We start from the raw sequence: 27919 nt of genomic DNA on the forward strand, positions 1-27919 counted from the left end.
TCGGTGAGTCGGCATCGGTGAGTCGATATCAGGATCGGTCGGTATATCCCAACGTACAGAAAAGAAATCATCTTAAAAAATTGATTATTCTTAAATTATAGGAATTGGTTATGCTGCCAACATTCTTGATCCGTCGTAATCACTCTTGAACCTTAAAACAGAAAAACCTCGAGCTTCGAGAGATGCTTGTGGGGTCATGCCATGGGCAAGGAAATGCTCCACGTGGACGGACCAGGGTCCGGGGACAGGGGTGGGCCACGCTGATACAATGGGGGACAGCTCTGGGCCACACTGACGCGATGGTTCAAGAGAATGAATCCGTCGAACTTGGGCGATAGGGTTGCGCGCGGGGCCTCAACTGTCCGCTTTATCCCGAACGTGTCGAGGCTCCTGCCCTCGGACCACTTTAATTTAAAAAAATCACGCGTACCTTGCTTGTTTCCAGCGAAAGCCCGAGAGCGAGAGCCGAGAATCGAGGGCCCCGGGAAACTAACATTATGTGAGGTGGAATCATTTCCAAGCGATGGAAGGCTGTGACGAGGCTTTTGGTACTTGGCAGCACCGGCGAGAAGGCCGTCTCAGAGAATAACGAGGGAAAGGGAAAAAAAATGTCGTGCTCGTGTCCGCCTCTCTCTCTCGCTCGAGCTTCTTTGAACTCCAGAAGGAGTTTCAGAAAGGCACGATTCGTTTGCTCTCTCTTGGAATGGATTTTTTTAAAATATTTGGGATTTTTTTTTTTTTGAGTCTTAAAGACTTTGTTGCTTCTCCATTTTTTTTTTTTGAATTTTTTTAAGCTCTCTGGTGCTAATTTGGTCTTATTTAGGTTTTGTGTGTGGGTCTGTGGAACAGTTTAGCGTGATGTTTAAGTTGTCTGTTGGTCTTTTTATCTCCTTTCATCTTTTGGGGCATTCTGTGCAGTTTGTATTCCTGTGAACTTGTTTCCTTATTTAGATGGCCATTTCATTTGATCTATTGTCTCCTCTTTTCTCTTTCTGCAACAGTCTTAGTGTCCTTTAAGATGGTTTATTATTTGGGTAGGTGGTCATAATGTTCTGTTTTTATTTTGTTTTAACCGTTAAATTGTGCTGATTGATTTGATTGTTGTAAGTAGTGTATGTATAGTCTGTGTTTTTTCGGCGGAAGGGTCTTCTTGTGATGCATATGTTTGGCTAATGATGCAGTAATGAATTATGATAACGCCTAGATGACTTAAAAGTGTGCCTTCCTATCTAGTTTTGCACGAAAAAGTCATTGATGCCTCGAGATAATGTTGTATGATGAAAAGAATAAGATGGTTTGTAATTTAACAAATAGACTAAGATCATGCACAGCTAAGCAAGTAAATTGGGATAGAAACTGGGAACTAGAACAGATGTTCATGTCAACTGAATATGTTTGTTTTTTGTGGAGGATGCGAAAAACTGACATGCTACCACGAGGCTTCTTGGTTGCCAACCAGCCTTATTTTAGCTGGTTATCACCCCTCTACCTGGGAGAGGTTCAGGGTTTGAATCTTGGTGGTGGTGTTCCCACCATATTTCACAAGGAAAGATTTAAAACAAAAAAAGGCGATGACGGTTGTTTGTTATGGCTATTGAAATAAGCTCTTGGTTTATATATGCTTGATATTTTGGTTGTATTTTGTGTACAAAGACATATATCTTGAGTTAAAAGTAATGAATCAAACAGCTGAGTGGTCTAAGTTGATAATGCCATTTCAAAGGGGATTGGGAAAAATTTGAAGTTGACACTAGAAAAGCATCATGGATGTGTCAGTCACCTACTTAAGAAGAAGTTTGAAATTTTATAATTGCAAGGGATTTAGGTTCCCTTATATATAGTTGTAACTATAAATGATGTCTCAGGTTTGTCAGTATGCTTAACTGCCATCTTATGCTTGTGTTTTGCTTCAACACATGTAAAGTACACTTGCTATGCCTGTTATCTCTCACTTGCAGGCTTCAAGCAATCAAGATCTTGGTCAACCACATTCATTTTTTCTAGCTGTTGGATCCAAGAGATCTCGCTGGCAATATCCTTTTTCATGCCCACATAGATTATCAATAAATCAGAAGGTAACTGATTCTCCTGGAAAATTATGTTATTGGGAAAAAAATGGCTGACATCTTTGCTAAATACTAGTCTGAACTTGCAATAATATTATTATCTTTGACTGCTATAAGCCTATAATTACATGGTTTTCTTCTCTTACTGATTCTTTTTTGTACCACTACAAGCCTGAGCATGATTTTGCACTCTCAACGATCCTGAAAGACAACTCAGCTATGACCACCGTTGAGGAAGATGCTGAACATCTTGGTATCTTCAATGTGGATCCATCTTTAGAACAATTTAAAGACCATTTTGTCTATAGATCCAAGAGATACGTAGAGCAAAAATCATTGATTGAGAAGTATGAAGGGAGTTTGGAGGAATTCACTCAAGGTGAAAATGTATTTTTGAAATGCATGCAGTTATCATCTACATATCAGTTTTAACTCTCTAGGTTACCTTATGCATGCATGAGTGATATATTTGCCAAGAGAAATTATCTTACTGGCCATATGCTCCTTTCTTTGTTTTTTTTTTCCCTTCTAAGGTTATCTGAAGTTTGGATTCAATAGAGAACAGGATGGGATCGTATACCGTGAATGGGCTCCTGCTGCAGAGTGAGTTTTCTGGCTATCTTTCAGTTGCCTAGCTTCCGGACTGCTTTTAGCTCTGCTTGATTTTAATTGCTTATATGGTCTCATATTCATAGCATGGTCCATTAGGTGCTAGTTATGTGTCAAGGATCACAATTTAAAAATGGGACTCTTATCCATTATCATAAATTCTGAAATTGTTTAATTGAACTGATTAGTGTTGGCTAAAGCCAAAGGCTTTACTTCTGGTTGGAGGAACACATTTCAGAAGTAAAGAATGATAGAGCCGAAAAAATGGTAAGACCGCAAGAACATTATTTTAGTGTTTTACTTTGAAGCGGTTCATACAAACTCCCAAATGATTTCCTTTTGACAAATTTCTAAACCATGATTACACATTTAAGAATTTTCAATATCAAGATAAAAATGTCACACTTATCCTGAAAATCATGAGAAATAAATCGGTAATTCTGGTATTTTACTCCTCCACTGCCAGGATAACTAATAAAGTCTTGTATGTACAAAAGTTTCTTTTTCTAAATCGATATAGAAAGCTTGTTGACTAATGATTATTGGACGTCACTGCAATCATTGGATATATAAAAGAGGAAGTTTCCATTTGCTGATGCAGGGAAGCACAACTTATTGGCGACTTTAATGGGTGGGATGGGTCGAACCACAGAATGGAAAGAAATGAATTTGGTGTTTGGACGATTAAAATTCCAGACGCTGATGGGAAGCCATCCATTCCTCACAATTCCAGGGTTAAATTTCGCTTTAAGCATGGCAATGGAATATGGGTTGATAGAATTCCAGCTTGGATCAGATATACAACTGTTGATCCTAATCGATTTGCAGCTCCATATGATGGAGTTCATTGGGATCCACCACCTTCAGAAAGGTCTGAGGTCCTTTTTTCTTTTTCGTAAACCTCAATCTCAGAAATGATTTTTTGTTTCATATTGCATTTTCACAGCTATGACTTGTTTGAGAACAAAAATTCTAAATTAATGGCATAGAACACTGATGGGCATTCGTGCAGGTATGTTTTTAAGTACCCTCGCCCTCCGAAACCTGCAGCTCCACGCATATACGAGGCTCATGTCGGGATGAGTGGTTCAGAACCACGCGTGAGTACATACAGAGAATTTGCTGACAATGTTCTGCCTCGCATACAAGCAAATAACTACAATACAGTTCAGTTGATGGCTATTATGGAACATTCCTACTATGCATCTTTTGGGTATCATGTCACAAATTTTTTCGCTGTTAGCAATAGATCAGGAACACCTGAGGACCTCAAGTATCTGATTGACAAAGCACACAGTTTAGGTCTGCGTGTTCTGATGGATGTTATCCATAGCCATGCAAGCAACAATGTCACTGATGGTCTTAATGGGTTTGATGTTGGACAGAGTATTCAAGAATCTTACTTCCATACTGGGGAGCGTGGTTACCATAAGCTGTGGGACAGCCGACTATTCAACTATGCTAATTGGGAAGTCTTGAGGTTCCTTTTATCTAACCTCAGATGGTGGTTGGAAGAATTCCAGTTTGATGGTTTTCGATTTGATGGAGTCACTTCAATGCTTTATCATCATCATGGTATCAACATGGTATTCACTGGAAATTATAGTGAGTATTTTAGTGAGGCAACTGATGTGGATGGTGTTGTTTATATGATGCTGGCAAATCACTTGGTTCACAAACTCTTGCCAGATGCAACTGTAGTTGCTGAAGATGTTTCAGGGATGCCATCTCTATGTCGGCCAGTTTATGAAGGTGGAGTGGGTTTTGACTATCGGTTGGCAATGGCAATTCCTGACAAGTGGATCGACTACTTGAAGAACAAAAAAGATATGGAATGGTCAATGCAAGAAATTGTGTGGAGTTTAACCAACCGGAGATACAGTGAAATGTGTATAGCATATGCAGAGAGCCATGATCAGGTAGCTGAAATGATGTCCATATGTTAATCATTCACTAATTCTTTTGGCACAGTGCACACTGGTGATAAATTAATATTTATTGCATCTGTTGTCTAAGAGTCTAAAAGTTTGAGGTAATGTTGCATCATGTTAACACTTGCTGTTTTCCTCAAAGTCAGGGAATAGATGATCCTATGGCTTTATTTATTAAATTCTTAGATTTAATTTTCCAGAAAATAATTCTGCAGGGGAAGGAGATCCTCTATCATTTAAACACTGTACCAAATAAATAGCTGAACTGCCAATCTTTAGACTTAGAAATTCTGGAGATTTCATGTTATCAATTTAAGTAACTTTCTGAGGGAAGCACTTTATTTTCTTTTTGGCAGGCCATTGTGGGAGACAAGACAATTGCCTTTTTATTGATGGATAAGGAAATGTACTCTGGAATGTCTGATTTACAACCTGCTTCACCTGTAGTTGAACGAGGGATTGCACTTCATAAGGTTTATGCCTATGGCTTTTATCTTAGGCATTTAAGTAGAGGTCTATGAAGGTGGTCTTTCATAAATTTTAATGGTTATCTTTGTAATGTTAAAGCGACAGCATTTTTTGGTAGCTTTATGGTTTCATGTGCTATTATCATTTCAATTTTAGTAATCACGGAGTATCTGCCTTCTTTATGTCTTTTGTTGAAATATTGCAGATGATTCACTTCATAACCATGGCACTAGGAGGTGAAGGTTACTTAAATTTCATGGGAAATGAGGTATTGTTATTTTCTGTGCTTAATTCTCTGCTGATTATATTATAAAATAATACTGAGATTTGAATATCATTTGTCAAGCAGATATTTGTATGTCTGTATGTGAGGAAGAGAGAGAGAGTCTCTTCCAAGAAACCATTTAAATCTATAATCCTTTCTAGAAGAATAATCTAGTTAACGAACTTATGACCTCAACAGCTTCTCCAAGAATAGATATTATGTTATTATCATGAATAACTATCATAATCATAATCTGAAATTTTACATTTGTTTGTGCCCATACGCACAACTTGCTTTGCTTGACTTTTCCAACAGGATATGATGGCACATATTACCTGAAAAAAGGAAAAAAAAAAGGTTAAGAATTGAAGCAATCAAACAAATACCCTCTCTTAGTCTTACTTCTTCACTTCAACCTCTACTTGGTAAGATCATCAGTTGCATGGCAGTGCATATGTCCATTATTTGCCTCAACATTTGATCTTAGTTATTTGTGCATTTAACTGTTTCTCATCGTCCATTAACTAGAACATCGGGCTTCCTGATGTACCTGTGCTATGGATCAAAACTGATAGAGTTAATCTCACTATACTATCCAAATATAAGTTAGCATGAAGTTCTTTGAGTTCTTGGCAAGGTAATTTACAGTACAGTGGTTGCTAAATTGTGATCAATTTTTACTACTCAGTAAAGTGTACATCCTATTTAAGATAGGGGACCTCATTTTCTTCTGATAGACAAATGATTCTCGGGGTTGTTTTCTCCCTGTTTCTCATACTAACCTTGCTTACATGGTGCAAGACTATTTGATGCAACCACTTAGTGCTTTTGCATATCTGAAACAATAGTGTGAGATATTTAGTTTTATAAATCTGGGTCTTTGAAGAACAGGTTTATAAATTTGAAGGTGGTCAAAAGGGAGAACCAAAATCAAGCTTGTCGAAATTAAATCAGCAACCATTCTCTACTACCTTCTTCTGTTAATTTACTGATTAAATTAAAGTGGTCAGCAAGCCTGTTTCTTTCATGATTAAAAGAAAGTAATGGATAAGCTGTGAGCACATAGATACTCATGTCTAAACTTATAATAATGTTGAACAAAGTGGATTTGAACAAACTTGAATTCATGCTGGTGTTTAACAAAGTCATAAAAGCAAGGTTCGCCTAACCGGTACCGAGCATCATACTAGCTGGTGACCAGTTCAGTATGGTATCAGTACTTACTGTGTCGACCTGAGCTGTACTATAACCAAGGGAGGGAGAGGGAGAAGGAGAGGGAGGGAAGGAGAGAGAGGTGAACGAGGAAGGGAGCTGAGGCTTCCTTGGACAAAGAGGGCAAGAGAGGAGAGATAGAGACTAGAGATAGAATGGAGAGGGAGGGTAAGAGAGAGTGGGCATGTACTGGTTTGTCATTGTAGTTGTTGGTGGTGGCAGTGATGATGCCCTAGCCCTAGTGAGAAAGACGAGCAAGGTGAGTGAGAGAGTGAGCAAGTGGAGGGTGCACGAGAGAGAGAAGAGAGAGAGGCAAGTGAGAGAGAAAAAGAATGGAGAGAATGAAGAGGGTGAGGGATTGAGAGAGAGAGGGATGCGTATTGGTCCATCATTGTCGTTGCTGTCATCATTGGTAGGGGTAGTAGTGACAAAACCCTAGTGAGAGCGAGGTGAGTGAGACGAGCAAGAGGGTTATGTAAAGCCCAAACCCAAATCAAATTGGAAGGTCGATCCATCTCGATAATCGATTGGTTTTGGTCAATATGCCCTGAATAGGGTGTTTCAAGATGGTTCACCCATCTTTGCATAAAACAAAAACTAGAAAATTTTGTTAATCTTTTTTTTTTTTTTTGCTACTTATAATTTTCATGAATGGCCCATGCATCTATTTTTTTTGTGTATGTTTTTTTAAAAAAAATTTGGTAGGCAGAGTTTACATCATCTTTTTCTCCCATTCTTCTGTAATGTAATTTAGTTATATTTCACGGACGAGATATTCATCATTCTAAATCAGTGCATGAGAATGTGATAGACTCAGTAGAGTATCAACTTTCGCCATTTTAGTTGCTTTTTATCTGTGGCACTTGTGAATTAAAATTTGAAAATTTTATTTCCCTTAATAAAGTTTTTATGTATGTCCAACAATGGCAGTTCTAGCTATTTGCTCGTGATCATTTCATCTTCCCTAAATATATGTGAATATCTTAACCACCATGGCATATGATCGTTATAGTTCGGTCATCCAGAATGGATTGACTTTCCAAGAGAAGGCAATGGTTGGAGTTATGATAAGTGCAGACGCCAGTGGAACCTTGTTGACACTGATCACCTGAGATACAAGGTTTGTGATTGCCTTCATAAATATATTTTAAGAAAGTTATTATTCTCTAGATGGATGGATGTCCTCATCCATGTTTGCACGCATGCTTGCGTATGCATCTGTGTGTATATGTTTTCATGCTCATTTATTGGCATATTATTCTCAAGAATTGCATTGGTGATATATACTGACCCTTATCTTCACATTTTCTATCACTTCTTGCATTACTTCTGCAGAGATTTGAATCATATATTACGATTTTGAAATTTTGTGGATGTGTCTATTTTAGGCTATTGCATCAATGATAGGACTGACTGTTGCCTTCATACTGTAAAACTGGGGCTTGCATTTGTTGTCATACCTCTCTGCTTGGCAACCAGAGGTTCTGGCTTCTAATTTTAGATTGTGAATCCCCAAGTGTTGGAACCTAGCTAGATATAGCATGCCACATCTGCAAAATCAGTATTGGGAACCACACTGATATGTTACTGCTTCGGCACGGTCAATATGATACAGTATGCACCCTGTATCGACACAGATTCCTAATGCTTTTTTCTCACTCTCAGTCATGGTACAGCCCAAAACTGGATGGTATGGGTTGGTATCAGGTGGTACAGAATGGTTTTGCTTAGTTCGGACCGGTTTGGACTGGTTTTGTTAATATACTGATCCAAACCTAGAATTCATCCTAGTTCTGCATTGGTATGGCACAATATGCCCCAATACAGGCAGTTTGGGATGGTTCTGCGAACCATGATGGTGTGGGCGGGTCCTTCTCCCTCCTTTTCTTTCTCTCAAAAAAAAAAAAAAAAAGGTTGGTTGTCTTCGTATCATCAAACCTATCAGTTAATTCCATTAATACCTTTCTCTCAAAATCCAATATCCTATCAGTTAACTTAATTCCACTAGTACCTTCAAGATTTGATTTACACGCGCAAACCATATTCTAAGTTGCAATCGACAAGTCATGCTCATACTGAATATAATACATTTTTTTTCTTTCCTTGAATATATGTATTTCAGGAATTTTTAGCTGCCTCTTGGTTCATATTGTATACCATCGGAGTGTACTTGTTGCAACCTTTTTTACAGCATATGTTTTTCCCTGTTCTATGCTAACTAACCACTAGACCCCAAAAGTCTAAGTTTTCAGGAAAGGGGTCAACAATACATATCAGGTCTTAATGCCTGCCCCTGACATGTGCTTGGGACCACACATGCGATGGCATGAATGAGTCAAAAACAACTTGTTGATGAATCAAGAATGACTTGGTAACTAGCTGAGAATGAGTCAAAAAAGAAAATACTCGAGATAATAAATGGCTGTATGAAGAAAAATTGGCTTGAATGGGGATTTGAACCAGTGGCCTTTTGCTCTGCTACCATATTAACTAAGCACTAGATCCTATGAGCTTAATCTGTTTGGGAAGTGGTCAACAAAGCATATCAGATGTTAACATTTTGTCTATTAGCTCATGCATCACCCATCTTTTTTTAATTTGAGCTTTTCTTTAATATCTGAACTATCTGTCTTAACTAAGCATATGTATTCTTTGTTTACTGAAACCAGCACTTGAATGCGTTTGATAGAGCGATGAATTTGCTTGATGATAGATTTTCATTCCTTGCATCAACAAAGCAGATTGTGAGCAGTGTAAATGAAGAGGACAAGGTAAACATGTTGCAAATAATGGGTTCATATATGTCATTTTTGCCTTTGCGTTTTTATGTGCATGTTCATGCACCTTGCGCAATTTTCATTCACGTGTAGTTTTATTGTGGTATACCTTGAGAGGTCAAAGTTTTTGTGTTATGCTGCTAATGAAGCTCTTTTTGATGACTTACCAAAACATCAAATGCTTATCAACTCCTTCCCGAACCATCTTATGTGTTTTTTGTGTGTAGACAGCATTGCTAACTCTCCCTGAATGCTCATATCTTATGCCCGAGATGCCTTAATTTACAAATACCAAATTCAAAAAATGCAAAAATGTCTAGAGAAATTAAGCTATACCACATCGGTCTGTTTCTTCTCTTCCTGATATGAGCGTTCAGTTTTTTGAAGGACTGATATGAGCATTCTCATAGTAACATAAGTGTTCACTGATACTGAATTTGAAGTTAACACGTGCATCGTTTCTGAAAATGATATACATGGTCAAAAGACTTGCTGCTCCATTTCTGTAATCCAGCAACCCAAGAATACTTGCTAATGGTTAACGGGGCTTCAGCCAGTTGCTCGACACCTCTCAGTGCTTAATTAGGCAAGAGGTTCTAAGTTTGACTCAAAAAGATGGCACTCCAGCCATTCTTCTCAAAGAGGGAGGGACAAGGCAATTATCTTGTAATTGCTAAAGTTAACTGGATCATGTGCGGTGCCTTCTTACCTTAAGCTGCTGGCTGTATGACTCACCCATATGGGTCTTGGTCTGTATGTAGAGACACCTCTCCATTTGGGATGACCTTGGTTCAAATGCGAATATCAGCAATTTTATCAACATTTTGGAGGGGGAAAAGTACCTTAGGCTCATCTTGATTTGCTGCCTACAGCATCTCTAAAACAAGAGTTAAATTACTTTCGTTCTACTTTTTAAATCTGAAAGTTACAGCTATTAGCAAGATGATAATTCAATTTTTGAACAACTATAGTTTCCAAATTCGCCTGTTTGTTGTTTCAGAAGTTTAATATATAGATTTGTTTTTTATCCAGAGATGCTACCCAATCTCATAGAGGATTATTCTGATAATAAGCCTCCTCTGGCCTCCACTCTAGACTTATCATTTCTCTGGTCATCATAAGATTTTTAAGCGAGTTCTTTTTATTTGCAGGTAATTGTTTGTGAACGTGGAGATTTGGTTTTTGTGTTCAATTTCCATCCTGAAAACACCTATGATGGGTAATTTGTTATCTATTTAAGACAATTACTGAAGATTTCATTGCTTGAACCTGGTATCTAATTATTTTCTGAAACACAGGTATAAAATTGGGTGTGACTTGCCAGGAAAGTACAGAGTTGCACTGGATAGTGATGCTCTTCAATTTGGTGGACATGGAAGAGTAAGATGCCATTGCCATACATGACAATTTTTTGTTGGTGTACATTTCTCAGCTCGGATTAGGTCTGCATTGTTTGCTGCAAGAGTAGTTTGTGCCTTCTATATCATAAATTGATACAGATGCATGACTACGTGTCTGCATGTTACATTTTGACTACTCGTATGACATCTTCCAGTATGGATGTTTTAGCAGTACTCGTGGATCAACATCAAATTTCTAACGTTTACACCAAATATTGAGTTCCATTTTACAAATACTCACTTCTGAGATCACATCCGCTTCACCATTGTTTTGCTGCAAGAACCATACCGATGAGACACATGACTAGGTGTTAGATGTTGCATGATTAGTTTCTCATTTATCATCCTCCAACACTGGCACGTAAGCAGCACGCATGAGTTACATTAACTTCATAGGTCAGCATGAAATCATTGTTCCATTTTTCTAGAAGTTTCCTCAATTCCTTGTCCGTCATATCCTGATACCGGTAATCTATTGATATATTTCCTCTGATTTTGCATTGCAGGTTGGTCATGATGTGGACCATTTCACGACCCCCGAAGGCATACCAGGAGTACCTGAAACAAATTTTAACAATCGGCCAAACTCGTTCAAAGTCCTATCTCCTGCTCGCACTTGTGTGGTATGATAATCATATTCTTCTATGTTTTCTTCTTGAAATTGTAGATTGACTCCCATATTGATTGAAATATCCTTGTTTACAACTTTAGGTGTATTACAAAGTTGAAGAAAACCCTGAAGATTTTGATGAGGAGATGATGGATGCTGAGGAGGCAGTAGCCAGAGATGAGGAACCTGAGAAGGGGACTTCCAACCAAGCTGCTGATGAAGTTCTGGTCCCATTTGGAATGCCAGATGAAGATGAAATATAAGGTATGGGAGATGCAGAAGCTGATGGTTGAAGTTAATAATCGCGCAGGGTTATAACTAGTAGTTGATAACATGTGGTAAATGCCAAAATGACCTCCAAGTTGGTTAAAACATGTCCATATTTGAATATTTTATCATGTCCATGATGGAAAATTGGAAATGGCATTGCTTGGGGTCAGCTTGGTTGTTTTTATGTTGAAGCTGCAACAAGCATGTTCTTTTGATTCTCCTCAACCATCACAAAGAAGTTGCTTTTGAGCTCAGGCAAGTTAAATAACTTTTGAGATCAAACTGGTGAGGCAAAACTCATGATGGTCTAATGACTAAAAGGACAAAAAATAGTCTCTTTAAGAGATAATATAAGAGAATTTTACTATGAACTAGCTTGAAAAGATATATTAGGGTAAAATTAAACCTTTGATATTGTTATTAGAATTGTGGAACGATTAGCACAGAGATGTGAATGAAAGATAATGTATAATTTAAGAACATAAGACAGGTAAACTGTGGCGATGTATGAACCAGTCGTATAGAAGCTTATGGTCATATAAAACTCGAAGAAACTTTGTTTCCTGGATGGTTATAATTATTTAATCCGCTGTTAGCCTGGGGCACCGGAACAGTAGAGGGCGGGTGAAAGGATTGAGGACGTCTTGGATGAAGCGCCAGCCAGATCCAACAGATAACGTTCTACTATATCAGCTTGTTCGTTCAAGTGCTGAGGTTCGATAAAGTTTGATACTTTTCTGTAACCTGTTACAAATAATTCAATCTGAAAGCTTAACAATGAACAACTTTTATTTGCCATCATACAACCTGCAATCCTGCATCACATGAATGAAAAGATACCCGTCCATCTCTAGCTGTAGACTATAGGTGTAATCACATAATTCAATCTTTTTTTTAAAAAAAAATTAATCATAGTGGTTTTCTCCCTCTGCAAATTTAGGTTCTTTAGGGCGGTTGAGATCCTCCTTGATCCCGAGAATTTTCAATGCTTGGGTTTGGTAGACCTCAACAACATTTAATACGTGGCAGGGGCAATACAAGTGGCAAAATGACTAAAGGTGGCAACGGACCGGATATATATCGGGTAGATTAATACCCATATTTATTTTATGAGAAAAAAAAAAAAAAAAAACTCATATCCATATCTATATTTATCTCGTATACATCTTGGATCGGATTGGATGGGATTGAGTAAAACAGAGATATAAGGATGGATTAGATCATGTTAGATATATTCAAAATCCCTCTTTTGATTAAAATTTTTTTTTGATCTTCGATCAAAAAAAAAAAAAAAAAGAAAAAATAAAAAATAATCAATTGAATTAGTGTATCCTATGACTTCAAACTAAAGAACTTTTTAGAAAAATTTTTTCTCTTCTGATGTGATTATAAACTTGGCTCAAGGAAGAAGAAGAAGATCAATTATTTGTAGTCAAATTCATTACATAAAGAAATATGCCCATTGCTTCTGAATCACTTCAATGTTCTTCTCTAAAACCCATCCCTCAAGAACTCAAGAAAAAAAATCAAGATCAATTTGAGAAAAATAATTATAAAAATTCAAACCCCAGAATAAAAGTTAAATCAACGACTCACCTCTTCGATGAAAACCTTGCTGAGGGTGGTCGACGACCCAATCTTGGAATCTTTTTCCTCGGACCCAAATACCCTGCTAACCATCAGATGCTTTTGCATACTCAAAGGCTTCAATTTCTACAAAAAATCCACTAAAAAAATTTAGGAAAAGCCTTACGGGGAAAGCAAAGACGAAAGAATCTAAAGAGGTAGGAAATGAGAAGTCTCAAAAAATCGAAGATTTGGAAGGAGGTGGGAGGGCCCCAGATGAAGGATAGGGCTTGGAGGAACTCAGGATGAGCTTCTAAAAGCGCCATCCATTGAAGGGGGGAGAAAAAGAAGAAAGGCAAGAGAAGCTCATGACGGCGTAGTCCTTCAATCTCTACTCGTCATGCTCAGCGCCTCTGCCTCTATGAGCCGAATAGGGAAAACGATGGCTAGGATTTAGGTTCTCATCGGATGGGAGGCTTGGACTGGCCGAATAAGTAAGCTTAGACGATGGTTAGGATTTTGTGTTGGAAATTTATATATAAGTTATTGAATCGGATTCGGGACGGAATATACTATTACTCATATCCGATCTAAATCTATTTCAGATTTTTTTTTTTTTTAAATCCATATCCGTCTCAGATTTTAATTGGATCAGATAAAATTTATCATATTCGAATTAGATCGGATCAGATACCCGATGGAGCAAAATTGCCATCCCTGAAAAATGACTCTTCATGGAGCCTCCATTAATTACCTTGACAAGCACAACATTATAAAAAATAATAAAATATTCAGCATTCCAACTCAATCAGATGCTATCTTGGAACGACAAACCAATACATCACAAGGTAGCCAAAGCAGTAGTACCAATTCCCAGAGACCGCCGTTGATCAAAGTGAAAAAGTAACGGTATTAAGAGTATCCAACTGGTGAGGAAAAGAAGTCCTTGGTGAGTAACCTGATAAAATATATGTCTTTGAAGCCCCTTCAAAGATGCAAGATAGTCAACCAACTTTATAGTTTGATAAAGCTGGTCAAACAATGCCATGACTTAAAATCTTTTTACTAAGAAATGTACTTTTCCATATGTAAGAATCAAAGTCATATGACACAGCGCAGCTCTCCAGTGTTCAAGGCAGACTTTCGGTGTTGAGATAGGATTGAATGCACCATAACTCCTTTAATTCTTGACAAAATGCCCTCCTCACTGGACGATGCATGTTCCTTCACTGCATGGAGAACTGTATGCAATATTTGAAGTGGATCACCATGGCTGACAACAACAATTGAACATCTGCAAACAAACATCTGATGTTCGTTCAAAGATGACCAAGTGTGTCTACTGACTGCAGTAGGGAAGACAAACATACGAAAGAAAAATGGGAAGGCAGCAATATAAACATTTTTGAACAAAAGGTATCCAGTGGTCACTCGATAGAGAAATGTCATTCAGAATACACCTAAGCAGTATTTTGGTTATGTTGGTAAATATAAGTATCAGCATTAGATCTTTTAGCTAGCAATCTTCCAAACTAATATGGATGTGGATGGTTAATTATGTTTTGATAACTTTGAGCCTTCTAATTACAGTTTATTCCATGTATGGCACTTTCAGTGTTTGTGTTGGCCAAAGGATCAACCGTCCAGGATAATCTGCTTGGAGAAAAAAGGTAACTCACAATGACTTTGATACTGGGAAATCTAGCAGAGTAAATCTTATAGAGTAAATAATCAGGAGGTTTTGCATTTTTGCCTATTGCTCTGGCAAAATCTGCTAAAATATTCATGAACACCATATAGCTTATATCATATTCCGAGTCCATCATGATGCAGATGTACAGAATTAAACTATCCAAGATACTCAGATCCCTCAGGGCCATCATAGGTATGATGTGATGTGGACCAAAAAGAAAGTTCTTAACTTCATTCACATGACTTGCATCCATGTCAACCCAAATGATGCAATTTCTTATCTATTCAATAAGTTTCAATGTTACCCATCATCAGCTAATAGAAACATACTGGTTTAATACAGACATTTCCCATTGAAAACTCTTATAATACAATCTTAAAAACTATGATACTGTTGGGTCCATTGAAATGTTCATGTCTAAATGTCTGGTTTTTAATAAGAAAAGCTGTTGCTGTTAGTCCATATGAATATGAACAATAAAACATATCATGGAAATCCCAAAAGATATTTCATTGAAGGGAGGGTAAATAAAAATACCCTTGAAACTCTGCCTCTATTGCTGCAACAGCAGTTGCAAGTCGAGAAGCAACATCTGCAACACTTTCTCCACCTTCAGGTGGCATGAAGGGATCCTTTTCATCAAGTGCCCATATCTCTGAATACTGCAAATTAAGTTTTGTTAATAGTTATGATAAAATAATTTAAAAATAAAATATGAAAAATCTAAATTTATATAGTCTAACCAAATTGATTGTATTTCAATTTTCAACTTAATTGTAAGAATGTACATCGATGGCCATAAAAATAAAATGTTAAGTCTCCTTCAGATAGCTGGGATTCTGAAGTATAAAAAAAATGGAGCAAACTCAGAGACATGGCCAGCATCAATAAATGGCTACCATGACCAGAAACTACAGGGGATACAATAAATATAATTTGCATCAGATATTGGTTCTGCAATGTCAAGAGAAATCCCAGGATGGTCAATGATGAGTAGAAAGGCAAAGGAATTGGAGAAGGCAACACCTCAGCTAAGGAGGTAAACAGTGAAGAAGTTGAAGTTGTCAGTAGAAGAAAGCAAAGTGGTAAACAGAAATAGCAAGGTGTGTAACACCTTTCTGCAAAACATGATGGGATTTCGTTGTGACAGAATATAGTCATTTAAAGGATTAGGTGCACAGATAAACCACGGAAGGTGTATAATTAATTGCATTTAGAATAGTTATATTACTTGGTAGATGCCTCACCTTCTAGAGGAGTAAATGTTATGGATCAGGCAACCACACTTTTATGCGGGGAATCATATTTCACATATACTTAGTAATCTTAAAACCCTTAAACTAGAATGTTTATCACCATAGTTTTACAAATGGCTAACCTTATCATGTGAGGAAAGCTCAAACAGTGGTCCAAAAAAACGTTCCCGAAGCTCTAGCATCACCTGTACAACAAGATGACCAAACAATAAGGAAGACAATGAGGACAAAAATGAAACAAAAACAATATAACCTTTCCCTTATACAAAAGCAACAACAAGTTCTAGAAATGAATAGACAGACTGCAATATTAGTGAACCAAATCGAGAAAGCTTGGTGTAAAAATCATCTCTTGAGTGGATATTTATGTCCTTCTGGTGTCAACCATTTTTCCCTCTTAAATGAATGCAATAATTGATTTTATTAATATTCACATCATATATTTCAGTTCATATATGCTTCATCCAGTTACAAAAAATAAAATGTGGATATATATATATATATATATATATATATATATATATATATATATATATATATATATATATATAACACAAAATTATCAATTTATCTATTCCTATGTGGCATTAGCTGATCTTTGGTCACTTTCCTTTTTTTTTTACTAATGCACAGGATTCCTAAAGCTGGAATGAGATGTTGTTAGGGCATTTACAAGAAAATTTGAAAATGAACTATCCAAATTTCAAAGAGAAAGACCTCTAGAAGAAAAGTTAATGAGAATATCAATTCATGTCATTTTATGTTTTCCTCCATTCCCTCAAACAAGTGGATCGTTGAATTCCAAAAATGAATAGAACTTATATACAACCTACACCAAAATCCAACAATCCCTAAAATTTAACAAAAAACTTACTGTTAAAGCTCATCAGGGTAAAACTTCCAGAATAGTAAAATCATTGATGGAGATAATTGTCTTGTCCTTCTGTCCTACTTGAAGCAAAACATAATGGAATAGAACTGTGTATTAGGGAATCATTCATGAGAGTTAAAATGTGTCAGTATATCTCGGTGCATTATATACCATAATAATTATGATAGCACATTGTTTAGAAAGGTATATGTTCTCACACTACCACTTTATCTCCTTGCTGCATTAAGAAACTTTCCAACAAAGAACAATTTAGGTATTTTATAATGCAGGCATGATGCTTACTTACTTCTTTGACAAGCTCGATAATTTTAGTTTTTTTTTTTTTCTGTCCAATTATATACATATAAGATCTTTCTCACTCATATTTCATTGTTATCATTTTCATGGCCTTTGAAGGGAAAAGAAAAGAACTTTTTTTTCAAAAAAAAAAAAAAGAGAGCTGCAAAAGAATTTAAGCAGATGCTTATGCACTTAAGTACAGAGAATATGCAACTAAAAAGTCATAGGAAGAAAATAGAATATATAAAGCTGCTAATATAATGTTCTCCATGGACCTGGAACAAATGCATGGGAAGCAACTTTATTTACACTACTATAAAAATGGATTGCCTATGCGTCTCCCTTGCTGTCTGACTCCAACCTGGGAAGCATACTCCTTTAACTCTTCTCATTTTAGTCTCATTTTTTCTTTATTTTCCAATTTTGCCCTTTTAAATGGTGAAGATTAGTTAATGAACTAATTTTTCTTCCTAAGATGTCATCAATTGAACCAACAGATGTGTTGATATTGCATAAATTTGCTCAGCACCGATGGCCCAAGTTCATGTCAAAGCTACATAAGCAACCTGTATGAATGCCATTCTCTCGTTTGGATAGAATTGCAAATTCTGGGTATAATATGCTTACTTTACATTGAGCACTTTCAAATGGGATGCCTAGCACATTAGCAACTTCTTTGGCAGTCTGAGTAGTTCTTGAAAATGGAGAACAGCAAATTCGAACAGTTTCGAGCAAGATGTTCTTTTCCTTGAGTTCCTGCATAAACAAATCGGTTTTAGCAAAAGAGCATATTGAGTAAACATCAAGAAAAGTAAGAGCGCATCTAGAACATATGCATTATTTATCTAGGAATTTGTGTATCTTTGTTCTAATTGCATGCTCTCTTGCACATATTTTAGCAAAAATAATATTTCATACTGAATTTGGCTGAACCAATCTTTTTACCTGAAACTTTACAATATCCTACCATAATTGTAGTTTGAATATTGGAAGATGCAATATCATCTAATCTACAAACTAGAGCTATGCATCACGAATACCCAGTGTACACCACTGATATTTCCCCCTCCCTTTATACATGGAAAAAAAGAGAGTAAAATTCATGTTACAAAGGGGAAAACAAAAGTCCACTGACATTGTCAAATTTCATCTTATGACCTTCAGCAAAAATTATTTCAAAAAGCTAAGTGGCATAAGGGTCGAAGGGAGCAATTTATGATCCTAGGGATATCACATATGGAGAATCACCACGACCTGAACTTACAAGGTTTCTCACAAGAAACGTAGAGAGAATGGGTAACTAGGAAGGCATTGTGTGCTGCCCCATATCTATGCTGTTGAGATGGTGAGACATTTCTTCATAGGAAATTCTCACAAATATAGTAAGTGCCACAGAAGACAGCATTGGCTGTCTGGATGGCTTGCCTAGGCACCCATGCATTTTGAATTGTGTTTGAACATGGAGAATGCGAATGACTTATATAATAGCACTGAATGTTGCCAAGTTGATACTTCCCATATGCTTACTGCATCTTATTTTTATAGGTTCTGTATTATCTGTTGAATTATAACTAGTTTTTACTTTCTTCTTATATTTATTAATTTTCATAATCCAATACTTTTGCTGTACCTTTGTCTCTGGGCTATTGCCTAAGTGTCTCCTTAGCACCTAACCGCCAGGTGGTCTCCTGAACCACATGTTTGTCATTTGTAGTCTTTTAAAACACTGATTTGGCCATGTACATGTTGTCATCTCTGAAGCCTTTTAATAGTTATTTGATTATTTTGTGGGCAACGCCATTCATCATAGAATAACACGCAATGGTAACAACAATAGAAACACGATAATTTAGCCAGATGCCTCATGGTAGTATTTAGAATAGTGGTAGCATCGTCATAATTCAATATCATAAACTATATAAACCTCACGTAGACTATTTGAGAACCATCCGTAATCACTGATAATTAGAAAGAAGCCTTATTAAACAAAGATGAAAGCATGATACCTTCAGAAGTAATTCTCCAGCCAGTCGCGCTTGATCAATTCCCTCAGGAGCTAATCCATACTTTTCAAGTGTGCCATTTTCCTATAATGGATAAGATCGAACATGTAAAGATAGAAAAGGACATTTCAAGGATTCATGGAAAAATTACATAAAAACATGGAATATCTCAAAGAGCCATATTTTGCAAGTTCCAATCTTTTGGCATAAAAAATGTCATTTTCTAAAAAGTATCAGGATTATCAGAAAATGACACCCTAAAATCCATATCATCGATAAAATTAGAAGAACCAAAAGATTTCTTCTTTCCAATTTCAGAAAACAAGAAGACTGATATGAATGAGTGAGAGAAACGAACCATGGAAGAAACAACGAGGCCTTTCTCGTTGGGAATACTCTTCCCGTGCCTCAGAACCCAATAGCTGTTGCGAAGAAAGGGCGATCCCTCAGCCATCCACGCAAAAACTTCGAGAAGAGAAGAAGAAGAGGCGAGAAAAAAATCGGAGCTTTTTCGCTCGCTAGCCGCGACGAATGATTCCAGTTCTAGCACTCCGCCCTCCCCCGGTCCTTTAAAACGCACTCGCTTGGATGCACATGTACGCCTCTCGTGAAAAACAAAAAAAAAAGAAGAGGAGTGCATCAATAAAAATGGGAGTATATATATCAAGTTCCATACCCAACGAAGGGGAAATACTTATTCTGACGGATAAATTATAGCCATCCATTGTCCGACATTAATCGGACAGCAATAGCTATATTAGTAGTATAACTTCAAAAAATAGGGGTACTCATATAGCATCGGCGCCACACGTCTCTCGAAGTGCCGACTTTATGCGTATACCCTTGTTTAAAATTACTCCGCTTCTTTTCCTTGGCTCTGACCTCTGAGGAGGCGAAACAAGTAAGAGTTCGTCGGCTAAATTTGGGACCGAATTTATCCAGGGGAGGGATTCCAGCCTTCTTCTCACATGCATCTCACGTGAGTAGCACTACTTTCCGTCGGTCGAAGTAAATGTTCTCGCCTTACTCCTCCGCTCTCCTTCCGTCTCCTCTTCCCCCTCCGATTCCCAGATCCAAACCCAAATCCTAACCCTATAATTCTCCCTCTCGGCGAAGGATTTTGCAAAACGGTAGCCCTAAAAGAAGAAAACCCTCGGAAATTCTCCCATCCATGGCGCTCAATCTCCGGCAGAAGCAAATGAGTAAGTCCCCTCCTCTCTCCAATCTCGATTTCTTCTCCCCTCCGCTCCATCCCCCAATTCTGATCCATTTTTCTCCAGACCTTATCGTCCGCATGCTGAATCTGAACCAGCCGCCGAACCCTGGCGGCGGGATTTCCACTGCCGCCGGCGCCGAGGAGGTCTACAAGATCCTCATCATGGACGCCTTCTGCCGCGGCGTCCTCTCCCCCCTGATCCATGTCAATGACCTCCGGAAACACGGCATCACTCTCTTCTTCCCCATAGACAAGAGCCGCCAGACCGTCCCCGACGTCCCCGCCATATATTTCGTTCGCCCCACGCCGGAGAACATCGACCATATCGCTGCCGACGCCGCCCGCGGCCTCTACGAGTCATTCCACCTCAACTTCTCCTCCTCCCTGCCGCGCCCCCTTCTCGAGACCCTAGCCTTGAAGACCCTCGAGAAGGACGCCGTGCACCGGATCTCCAAGATCTATGACCAATACCTCGAGTTTGTCACCCTGGAGGACTCCCTCTTCTCGCTGGCCCAGCCCAAGACCTATGTTCAGATCAACGACCCCTCCGCCGGGGATCGCGAGATCGAGGAGATCGTGGAGAAGATCGTCAGTGGCTTGTTCTGTGTCCTCGCCACCCTCGGGGTTGTGCCGGTAATCCGGTGTGCCCGCGGTGGCCCGGCGGAGATGGTTGCTTCAGCTCTGGACTCACGCATTCGTGACCATTTGGTGATAAAAAACAATCTTTTCTCAGAAAGTGGTGGTCTTGCGAGCTCCTTCCAGCGTCCGATCCTCTGCATATTTGATCGGAATTTCGAGCTCGCAGTTGGGATCCAGCATGACTGGAGCTACCGGCCACTGGTCCATGACGTGCTTGGAATGAAGCTGAACAGAGTGACCATGCCTGCAGAGAAATCTGCTGCTAAATCTTATGAATTGGATGACTCTGATTCGTTCTGGTTTTCCAACAGTTGGTCTCCGTTTCAGAAGGTTGCTGAAGAAATCGAGAACCAGCTGAGCAAGTACAAGCAGGACATTGATGAGGTGAACAAGCGAACTGGCGGGAAGGATGGGGTTGAATTTGATGGTACTGATCTGATTGGGAACACGAAGCATCTGATGAATGCTGTGAACTCACTTCCAGAGCTCACTGAGCGGAAGAAGATGATTGACAAGCATACCAACATTGCCACCGTGCTGCTAGGTGAGATCAAGGAGAGGTCTTTGGATGGTTACTGCAATCTTGAGAATGACATGTTGACCAAAGGAAGTGTAGATAAGAGTCAATTGCTTAGTCTTCTTAAGGGGAAGGGCACAAAGGTGGATAAGCTTCGGCTTTCGATAACATACCTTCTCTCTTTGGAGACCACACCACAATCTGAAGTAGAAGCGATAGAAGCAGCATTGAGGGAGACCGAGGTTGATACTTGTGCCTTTCAGTATGTGAAGAAGATAAAGTCTTTGAATGCATCATTGGCAGCTTCAGCAAGTTCAGCAAGCAGGAGCAACATTGTGGATTGGGCTGAAAAGCTTTATGGGCAGTCCATTAGTGCGGTGACTGCGGGTATGAAAAATCTTTTATCCGGTGGAAGGCAACTGGCACTAACAAGGACAGTGGAAGCATTAATGGAAGGAAAGCCAAACCCAGAGGTGGATTCTTACCTGGTGTTTGATCCACGAGTCCCTAGGTCAGGATCTGGGTCACAATTGAGGGGACCATTCAAAGAAGCAATTGTATTTATGATAGGTGGTGGAAATTATGTTGAATATAGGAGTTTGATGGAGCTAGCACAACGTTCACAGCCGGTCAAGCATGTCATATATGGTACTACAGAGGTTCTTAATGGGGTGGAGTTTGTTGAGCAGCTCACAGAGTTGGGGCAGAAGATGGGTCTAGGAAGCAGTGGAGTGGGTCCATCCCAACAAGGGGTGTAAGTTTTGCATCATGTGCTGTTTGTGTTTGAGAGTTGTGGCAGATAATTAGTACTCCGACTTATGAAGCTACTAGAGAGTTGTCTTTATCTAGAATAGCCAGATTTTCTAGCAATCTTAGATGAAGAGATGAAGATACTGACATTCTTTGTGACGGGAAACTTGCTGTCTGTATTCAAGTGAGTCATACGTCTGCCACCTTATACTTTTCTTTTCTGTTTTACTTTCTTTTTTTTATTAAAAAAAGTCTAGTCTGATGATGTTCGTATGTTAAATTCTGAATCTGTTGACAAAAAGCAATTAGTTGCAACATATTATCAAGATTAGGATGAGCCTTTCTTGGCGATTATGTGCTTTTAACTTTTGGTGATTAAGGGCAAGCATTTGCATATAAGAAGGATGAAGGTACACTTCCCAAAGAGCAAACACTTTAGTGCATGCATCCATCTGTATTTGTATGACTGTGTGTGTACCATGTATGGATGCTTATGCACTTGTTTTTTGATTCCTTCTATCGTTGTTTTGCAATTGATGGCATTATGATATGCTTCTAATGCTGCCATCTGATTATCTAATGTTTATGAAACTTCGGTTGATTTTTAAGTGACCATCATTATTATCTATTTGAGAAGTGAAGAGAGCACATGGGCATATGATGGTTATGAAGGAGATGGTGAGGTTGAAATGTATGCTTGATAAAACTAGGGAAGCAATCAGTTCTTCTGAGAGGTTGAATATGTCTTTTTATAGGACCAGTTGAGGAGAATCTTTTTTGATGGTCTGACCTGGTTCTCATCAGTCATGCAAGTTCTGCAGGGTTCCTAGTTTAAATTTGGATAACCAAAAGAAAAGAAAAACAAAGAAGGGGTTTTTTGGTGACAGTTTACATTTTCATGGGGTAGATGTCGGATTAAGTACAGATGGCATCTCAAGTGGATGGAAAATGGTATGTCGTTTGTGCTTGTGTTTTAGCTTTTAACATCTTTGATGGAATTCTTTTTTCTAGCAAATCTAGTTGAAACTTATGTCCAATAAAGTATGTGAAAAATGGTCTCTATCTGTCGGGTCAAATAGATAATCCTAAGTTTTTTCACAGTTGATACTCTGGTTATCTCAGTGCATGACATATGCCTAGATGAACCAAGTTATAGGTTTATCTTGGATGAGATGAAAGGCCTTAAAAGTTTAGAAGAACCAAAATATGCTAAGATTTTGGTGAATATGTAATGACTTGAGATATTGGCCAAGATATTAAAATTAGGAGAAACTACAGTCTTTTAGGCATTGATTTTAATCTTTTGTATAACAAACCATTTAAGATAGTAAAATAAAGAGAAAAAGTTGCATCTCATACATCGATTTTATGTCAGCCAATATTTTGGAGTATGTTGGTCTGTATTGGCTGATATACTGAGGTTATCAGTGAGGCTGTGGTTGGTTTCAATGAGTTTTGGAACTAAACTAGATCAAAATTGACTTATTGTCCTGAAATCAAGTTTTGATGGTTAATTTTGGTTGGATTCTAATTATGGATTGGTTTCCCTTGAAGCTTCAAACCCTGCTTGGTCAGCATTTCAGCTGAGATGAAAACCATGCATGTAGGTAGTATGGAACTGCCTTTTCAACTTGTGCGTGCCATTTATCTTATTTTACATATGTGGCTGAGAAAATACATTCAATGGTCTTTGTTTTGTAGAACAAGTTACATTAGAGACCTTTTTGATGACATGTTTTCCATATGATTTAAAAGACAGTAGGTTAATGGATCCGCTTGACTTGCATGAGAAGAATTTAAATTTGAGAAGAAAACCAAGAGATGGAGGTAGCATACTAGGTGATCCTTCAGTGTAATGTTCATGTACAATTTTAATGTTGACGAGAAGACTGAAAAGCTGAATGTTGAACACGTTCGAAATCCCTAGAGTTTAGGTGTTTATGTTTTTGATGATACAACAACACCTATCTAAAGGTTATCATAAAAGGAGGAGTTATTATATGCTTAGTTGAAGCAACTTATGTATTGACTGCAAAATAAGTGGCCAAGGTGTTGGCTTGATGGTTGAGCTAAGATAATGCTTAAGGTGCCCAAGCATTAATAAGAAGTCAAAGCCACAGGGAAATATCAATGAAATGGCTGAATAGAGGAAATGAAGGATTGGTGCTAGTGACAGTGCTTATCAATCATCTGTTGTGCAGCTAAGATGAAACTTGAAGGGGCTCCCAGAGCATGATCCTTAACCATTTACGTTCATTTGATGCAAACTATTGTTGAAAGAGCAACCAACCTCTGCCTATACTCTCATATGAAAATGTGGATGACTAAGTGCACCATTGAAACAGTGGTGGTAATAATGTGTAGAGGAAGGGGGAATGATGGGACAAACAAGCTGCGAACAGGTTGAAGTTTGTGTTAGTGTCTGGCAATAAAGTAGGATACTTGGCATACACTAGCTTACGGGTGGACTGATTGTTGTGTATCATGTGTAAAGGTGAAGAAGCCATGGAGAGATGATTATAGGAATCTTAAAGAGACTGTGTGGACAGACGATTAGCCATTAATATGGATATTACATTGTTAAAATTACATTTCAGGTGGCAAGAATATCATGACCATGATGTGTGAAGACATATAAGGTGCTAGAAGCTGATGCTGATAAAGAGGAAGTGGTGACTTCATAGGTTTTTTCAATCCCAAAGCAACAAAGAAAAAGGTGTTTGGTTCATTCCATAGCATTTAAGGGTTTGATGAATGAATAATTGAGTAATGATGCATGAGTTCTAGACAATCTTTTGGATATGTGTTCCTGGTCAACATAAGGTTGCAAAGTATTGAATCAAGGAAGCAGTACTTCAACAGCAACCTTAATGTCTAGTAAAGCATCTTGACTTGGAACAATGATAATACACACACGCACGCACGCACTACTTATAGGCCGTAGAATGATGTGTTCCACCACCTATGCAAATAGAGGATAATTGACAAGATCTTGAAATCAAAAGGCTGAGTTCAAAATTGTACAGGCAAAGGGAATAAATTTTATGGAATAGGAGGCTGCAACGTTCTTGGGAGATGGGACAACCAAGAAGTCTGCAGACTGCAGTTTGTGTTTCAGATGCAAAGCAAAAACAAACTGAAATGTGATTGGTGAGTCAAAGAAGCATACAACAAAATTGAAAAAATAAAACCATGATGGTGTAAACCTAGACACTGATAGGAGAATTTTTACCCACTAAATTAGGTCGGAATACACAAAATAATAGGGGACTTGATGTAGATGGGCAAGACTTAAACCTGCCTATTAGTGTGGTGGATCAAACCTGTTGAGAACCAAAGAATCTGCTGCAACATAAACGACTATCTCAAAAGTGTTTTCCTCTAGGCACAAGGATTGAAGAAAAGTGGTCCGCCAGCAACCATACAGTGACCTGAAAGTGGAAGAGGCCAAATAGAATTTGGTCTCCTTCAGTTTGGTGCAGCAAAGTTAGTTTGGAAAGGCTCGGAGAGATGAATGGAGGAATGAACAAAAATGCAACAGGCCAACGTGGAACAATTCAAAGAAAAGGGAAGCTAATGGAGACCAAATATGGCACCTAGAAGACCTAGCAGAGCTCAAAAATTAGACAGATGCTTGGTTGCAAGAGATGCTCTAGGCCTTGTAACTCAGGCTTGATGGTTAAGGTTATTTGAATCTGTTTTGACAAAAAGAATTTCAGAGATGAAAGAAGACGTAGATACAAATCGTAAGATTCTACCAAAAAATGGAGTCTCATTGGTGATGGAGAAGCGGTGGAAGAATATACATCTTTAGCACTGCTCGCTGAAACAAATTTCCTGAATTTGATTGTTAGGAGATTGCCTTGCTGTTAGAACCTTAAAAAAGTAAGCCTTGCTGTTAGACCAAATTTCTCGCAAAGTGTGATGGATGATGTGATATTAGAAGCTTATTTCAAAAACTTGTTAAATAGAAATCTCTTTTTGCTAGATGTTTGTTATCATCTCTTTTAGGTTGCGTTTGGTAGCTGACAATCTATTTACATTGCTGGCAATTTAATGTAGTAATCTGGATTATTACTTTAGGTATACTTTTTGAGTGATAATTCAGATTGCCTCAGCTGGCAATCTATTTACATTGCTGGCAATTTAATGTGGTAATCTGGATTATTACTTTTGGTATACTTTTTGAGTGATAATTCAGATTGCCTTATGTGAGGCAATCTGTATTGTCTTGAAGAGGGGTGGCTATTCAAATTATCACTTTTTTGACAATATTGCAATAAAAATTATGGACAAAATTATTTCTAAAAAAAATCACACAACCCATTATCCAACCCTCCTCTCACCCCCCACCCCCTCTGCGTGCGGCTCCAGCTCATAGCTCCTCCATCTCTCTTTGCCTGTCCATGTCTCTTCCACCCTTATCCACTACCATCCTTTCGTGGCTCCTCCGCACTCGTCCCCACTATCCCCATGGCTCTACACGCACCCGCCCCCTTCCTATCCCCCTAGTACCTGCGGTTCTCCATATCCCTTAGCTCGTCACTTCTCCGTACTATCATCATACCCACATCACTTTCATTATTTCTCACTATTGAAAAAGAAGAGCATCGAGGCAAAATTATTGGAGATATTTTAAAAATTTAATTTCATATTATCGATAATCTGGTTGTTGTACCAAATACGTCAATCAAGATTTTCAGTGATTTTATTGTAATATTATCTGTGTACCAAATATAGTAATCAACATTACTGGCAATTTAATGGTGACAATCTATTCTGAAGGTAATCCACATTATCTTTCAAGATTGTCTGGTGATGCACCAAATACAACCTTAGTGAAAATAATGAGGTGGTTAGCACCGATCTAGATTAAAAAGTTTTATATTTCATTAGTGTGTAAATTGGTTTTATGCTGCATTCTCGTATACATCTATTTCTTTTTAGGTTGTGAAATAGGTATTCTTTTTACATCCTAACAATTGTTGCTTTAATGTGGAATTACGAATCCTCATGATATTTTTCATTTTTTTCGATTTACCACTTAGTTTAGGGATAGACCAATCACATGTTACATCAAAAATATAATTCTCAATAGTCTATAATTAGTACTTTCACAGGTCTCTTTTTTTTTAAGATACAAATAAACGGTCATATCACTCTGGTGCGAGAGCAGCCCAATAGATCAAGGTATAAAAGATCCCGTAGGACTGTGGGATAAACATCACCCTATCTCTAGATCCATTTGCCAGAATACTCTGCCATGAAAGCCGCAACCCAATCTGCAGGAGTGTTTGCCTCCCGATAGACATGCCGCACCTAGACTGCAGTAGCACGATGGAGAGAAGTCCAGATATCTTGAATAAGTGGGTGAGCCTCCTGACGCTTCACCCCTCCCAGGATCCAAGTGATGATGGTAGCAGAATCATCCTCAATACAGATCCTATCTGTCTGAAGCTGCTGCATGGCAAAAATGATGTCTATCCAGGCGGTATGAAGC

General features: G+C 38.2%; 3 protein-coding genes across 3 annotated transcripts; 2 read left to right on the forward strand and 1 right to left on the reverse strand.

Moving 5' to 3' along the window:
• The first annotated feature begins 443 nt into the window (after positions 1 to 443).
• LOC105055201 (1,4-alpha-glucan-branching enzyme, chloroplastic/amyloplastic) lies at positions 444 to 11860 on the forward strand. Its single transcript, XM_010936952.4, has 14 exons — positions 444 to 677; positions 1959 to 2075; positions 2238 to 2445; positions 2600 to 2669; positions 3277 to 3546; positions 3688 to 4594; positions 4963 to 5079; positions 5280 to 5342; positions 7564 to 7671; positions 9221 to 9322; positions 10480 to 10547; positions 10627 to 10708; positions 11235 to 11351; positions 11440 to 11860. Exons 1-14 carry the CDS (start codon positions 609 to 611, stop codon positions 11599 to 11601), a joined length of 2460 nt encoding a protein of 819 aa, XP_010935254.1. The 5' UTR covers positions 444 to 608; the 3' UTR covers positions 11602 to 11860.
• Positions 11861 to 13892: 2032 nt separating this feature from the next.
• LOC105055199 (uncharacterized) lies at positions 13893 to 19874 on the reverse strand. The gene is made up of 6 exons (XM_010936951.4): positions 19656 to 19874; positions 19301 to 19381; positions 17922 to 18050; positions 16246 to 16308; positions 15405 to 15529; positions 13893 to 14468 (listed from the first exon to the last, which is right to left on the reverse strand). The coding sequence occupies exons 1-6, from the start codon at positions 19749 to 19751 to the stop codon at positions 14276 to 14278; spliced, it is 687 nt and encodes a 228-aa protein (XP_010935253.1). The 5' UTR covers positions 19752 to 19874; the 3' UTR covers positions 13893 to 14275.
• Positions 19875 to 20191: 317 nt separating this feature from the next.
• On the forward strand, positions 20192 to 22747 carry LOC105055198 (SEC1 family transport protein SLY1). The gene is made up of 2 exons (XM_010936950.3): positions 20192 to 20499; positions 20578 to 22747. The coding sequence occupies exons 1-2, from the start codon at positions 20469 to 20471 to the stop codon at positions 22425 to 22427; spliced, it is 1881 nt and encodes a 626-aa protein (XP_010935252.1). The 5' UTR covers positions 20192 to 20468; the 3' UTR covers positions 22428 to 22747.
• Positions 22748 to 27919: the final 5172 nt, after the last annotated feature.

Source organism: Elaeis guineensis, chromosome 12, assembly GCF_000442705.2.
Source record: "Elaeis guineensis isolate ETL-2024a chromosome 12, EG11, whole genome shotgun sequence".
NCBI lineage: Eukaryota > Viridiplantae > Streptophyta > Magnoliopsida > Arecales > Arecaceae > Elaeis > Elaeis guineensis.

Coding starts and splice junctions, on each gene's coding strand:
- LOC105055201 (XM_010936952.4), top strand. CDS start 609: ATGTCGTGCTCGTGTCCGCCTCTCTCTCTCGCTCGAGCTTCTTTGAAC. Junction 2,670..3,276: donor GAATGGGCTCCTGCTGCAGA/GTGAGTTTTCTG, acceptor TTGCTGATGCAG/GGAAGCACAACTTATTGGCG. Junction 7,672..9,220: donor CTGATCACCTGAGATACAAG/GTTTGTGATTGC, acceptor TACTGAAACCAG/CACTTGAATGCGTTTGATAG.
- LOC105055198 (XM_010936950.3), top strand. CDS start 20,469: ATGGCGCTCAATCTCCGGCAGAAGCAAATGA. Junction 20,500..20,577: donor TCTCCGGCAGAAGCAAATGA/GTAAGTCCCCTC, acceptor ATTTTTCTCCAG/ACCTTATCGTCCGCATGCTG.
- LOC105055199 (XM_010936951.4), bottom strand. CDS start 19,751: ATGGCTGAGGGATCGCCCTTTCTTCGCAACAGCTATTGGGTTCTGAGG. Junction 18,051..19,300: donor CTGGAGAATTACTTCTGAAG/GTATCATGCTTT, acceptor TTGTTTATGCAG/GAACTCAAGGAAAAGAACAT. Junction 14,469..15,404: donor ATAGAGGCAGAGTTTCAAGG/GTATTTTTATTT, acceptor GTTTGTTTGCAG/ATGTTCAATTGTTGTTGTCA.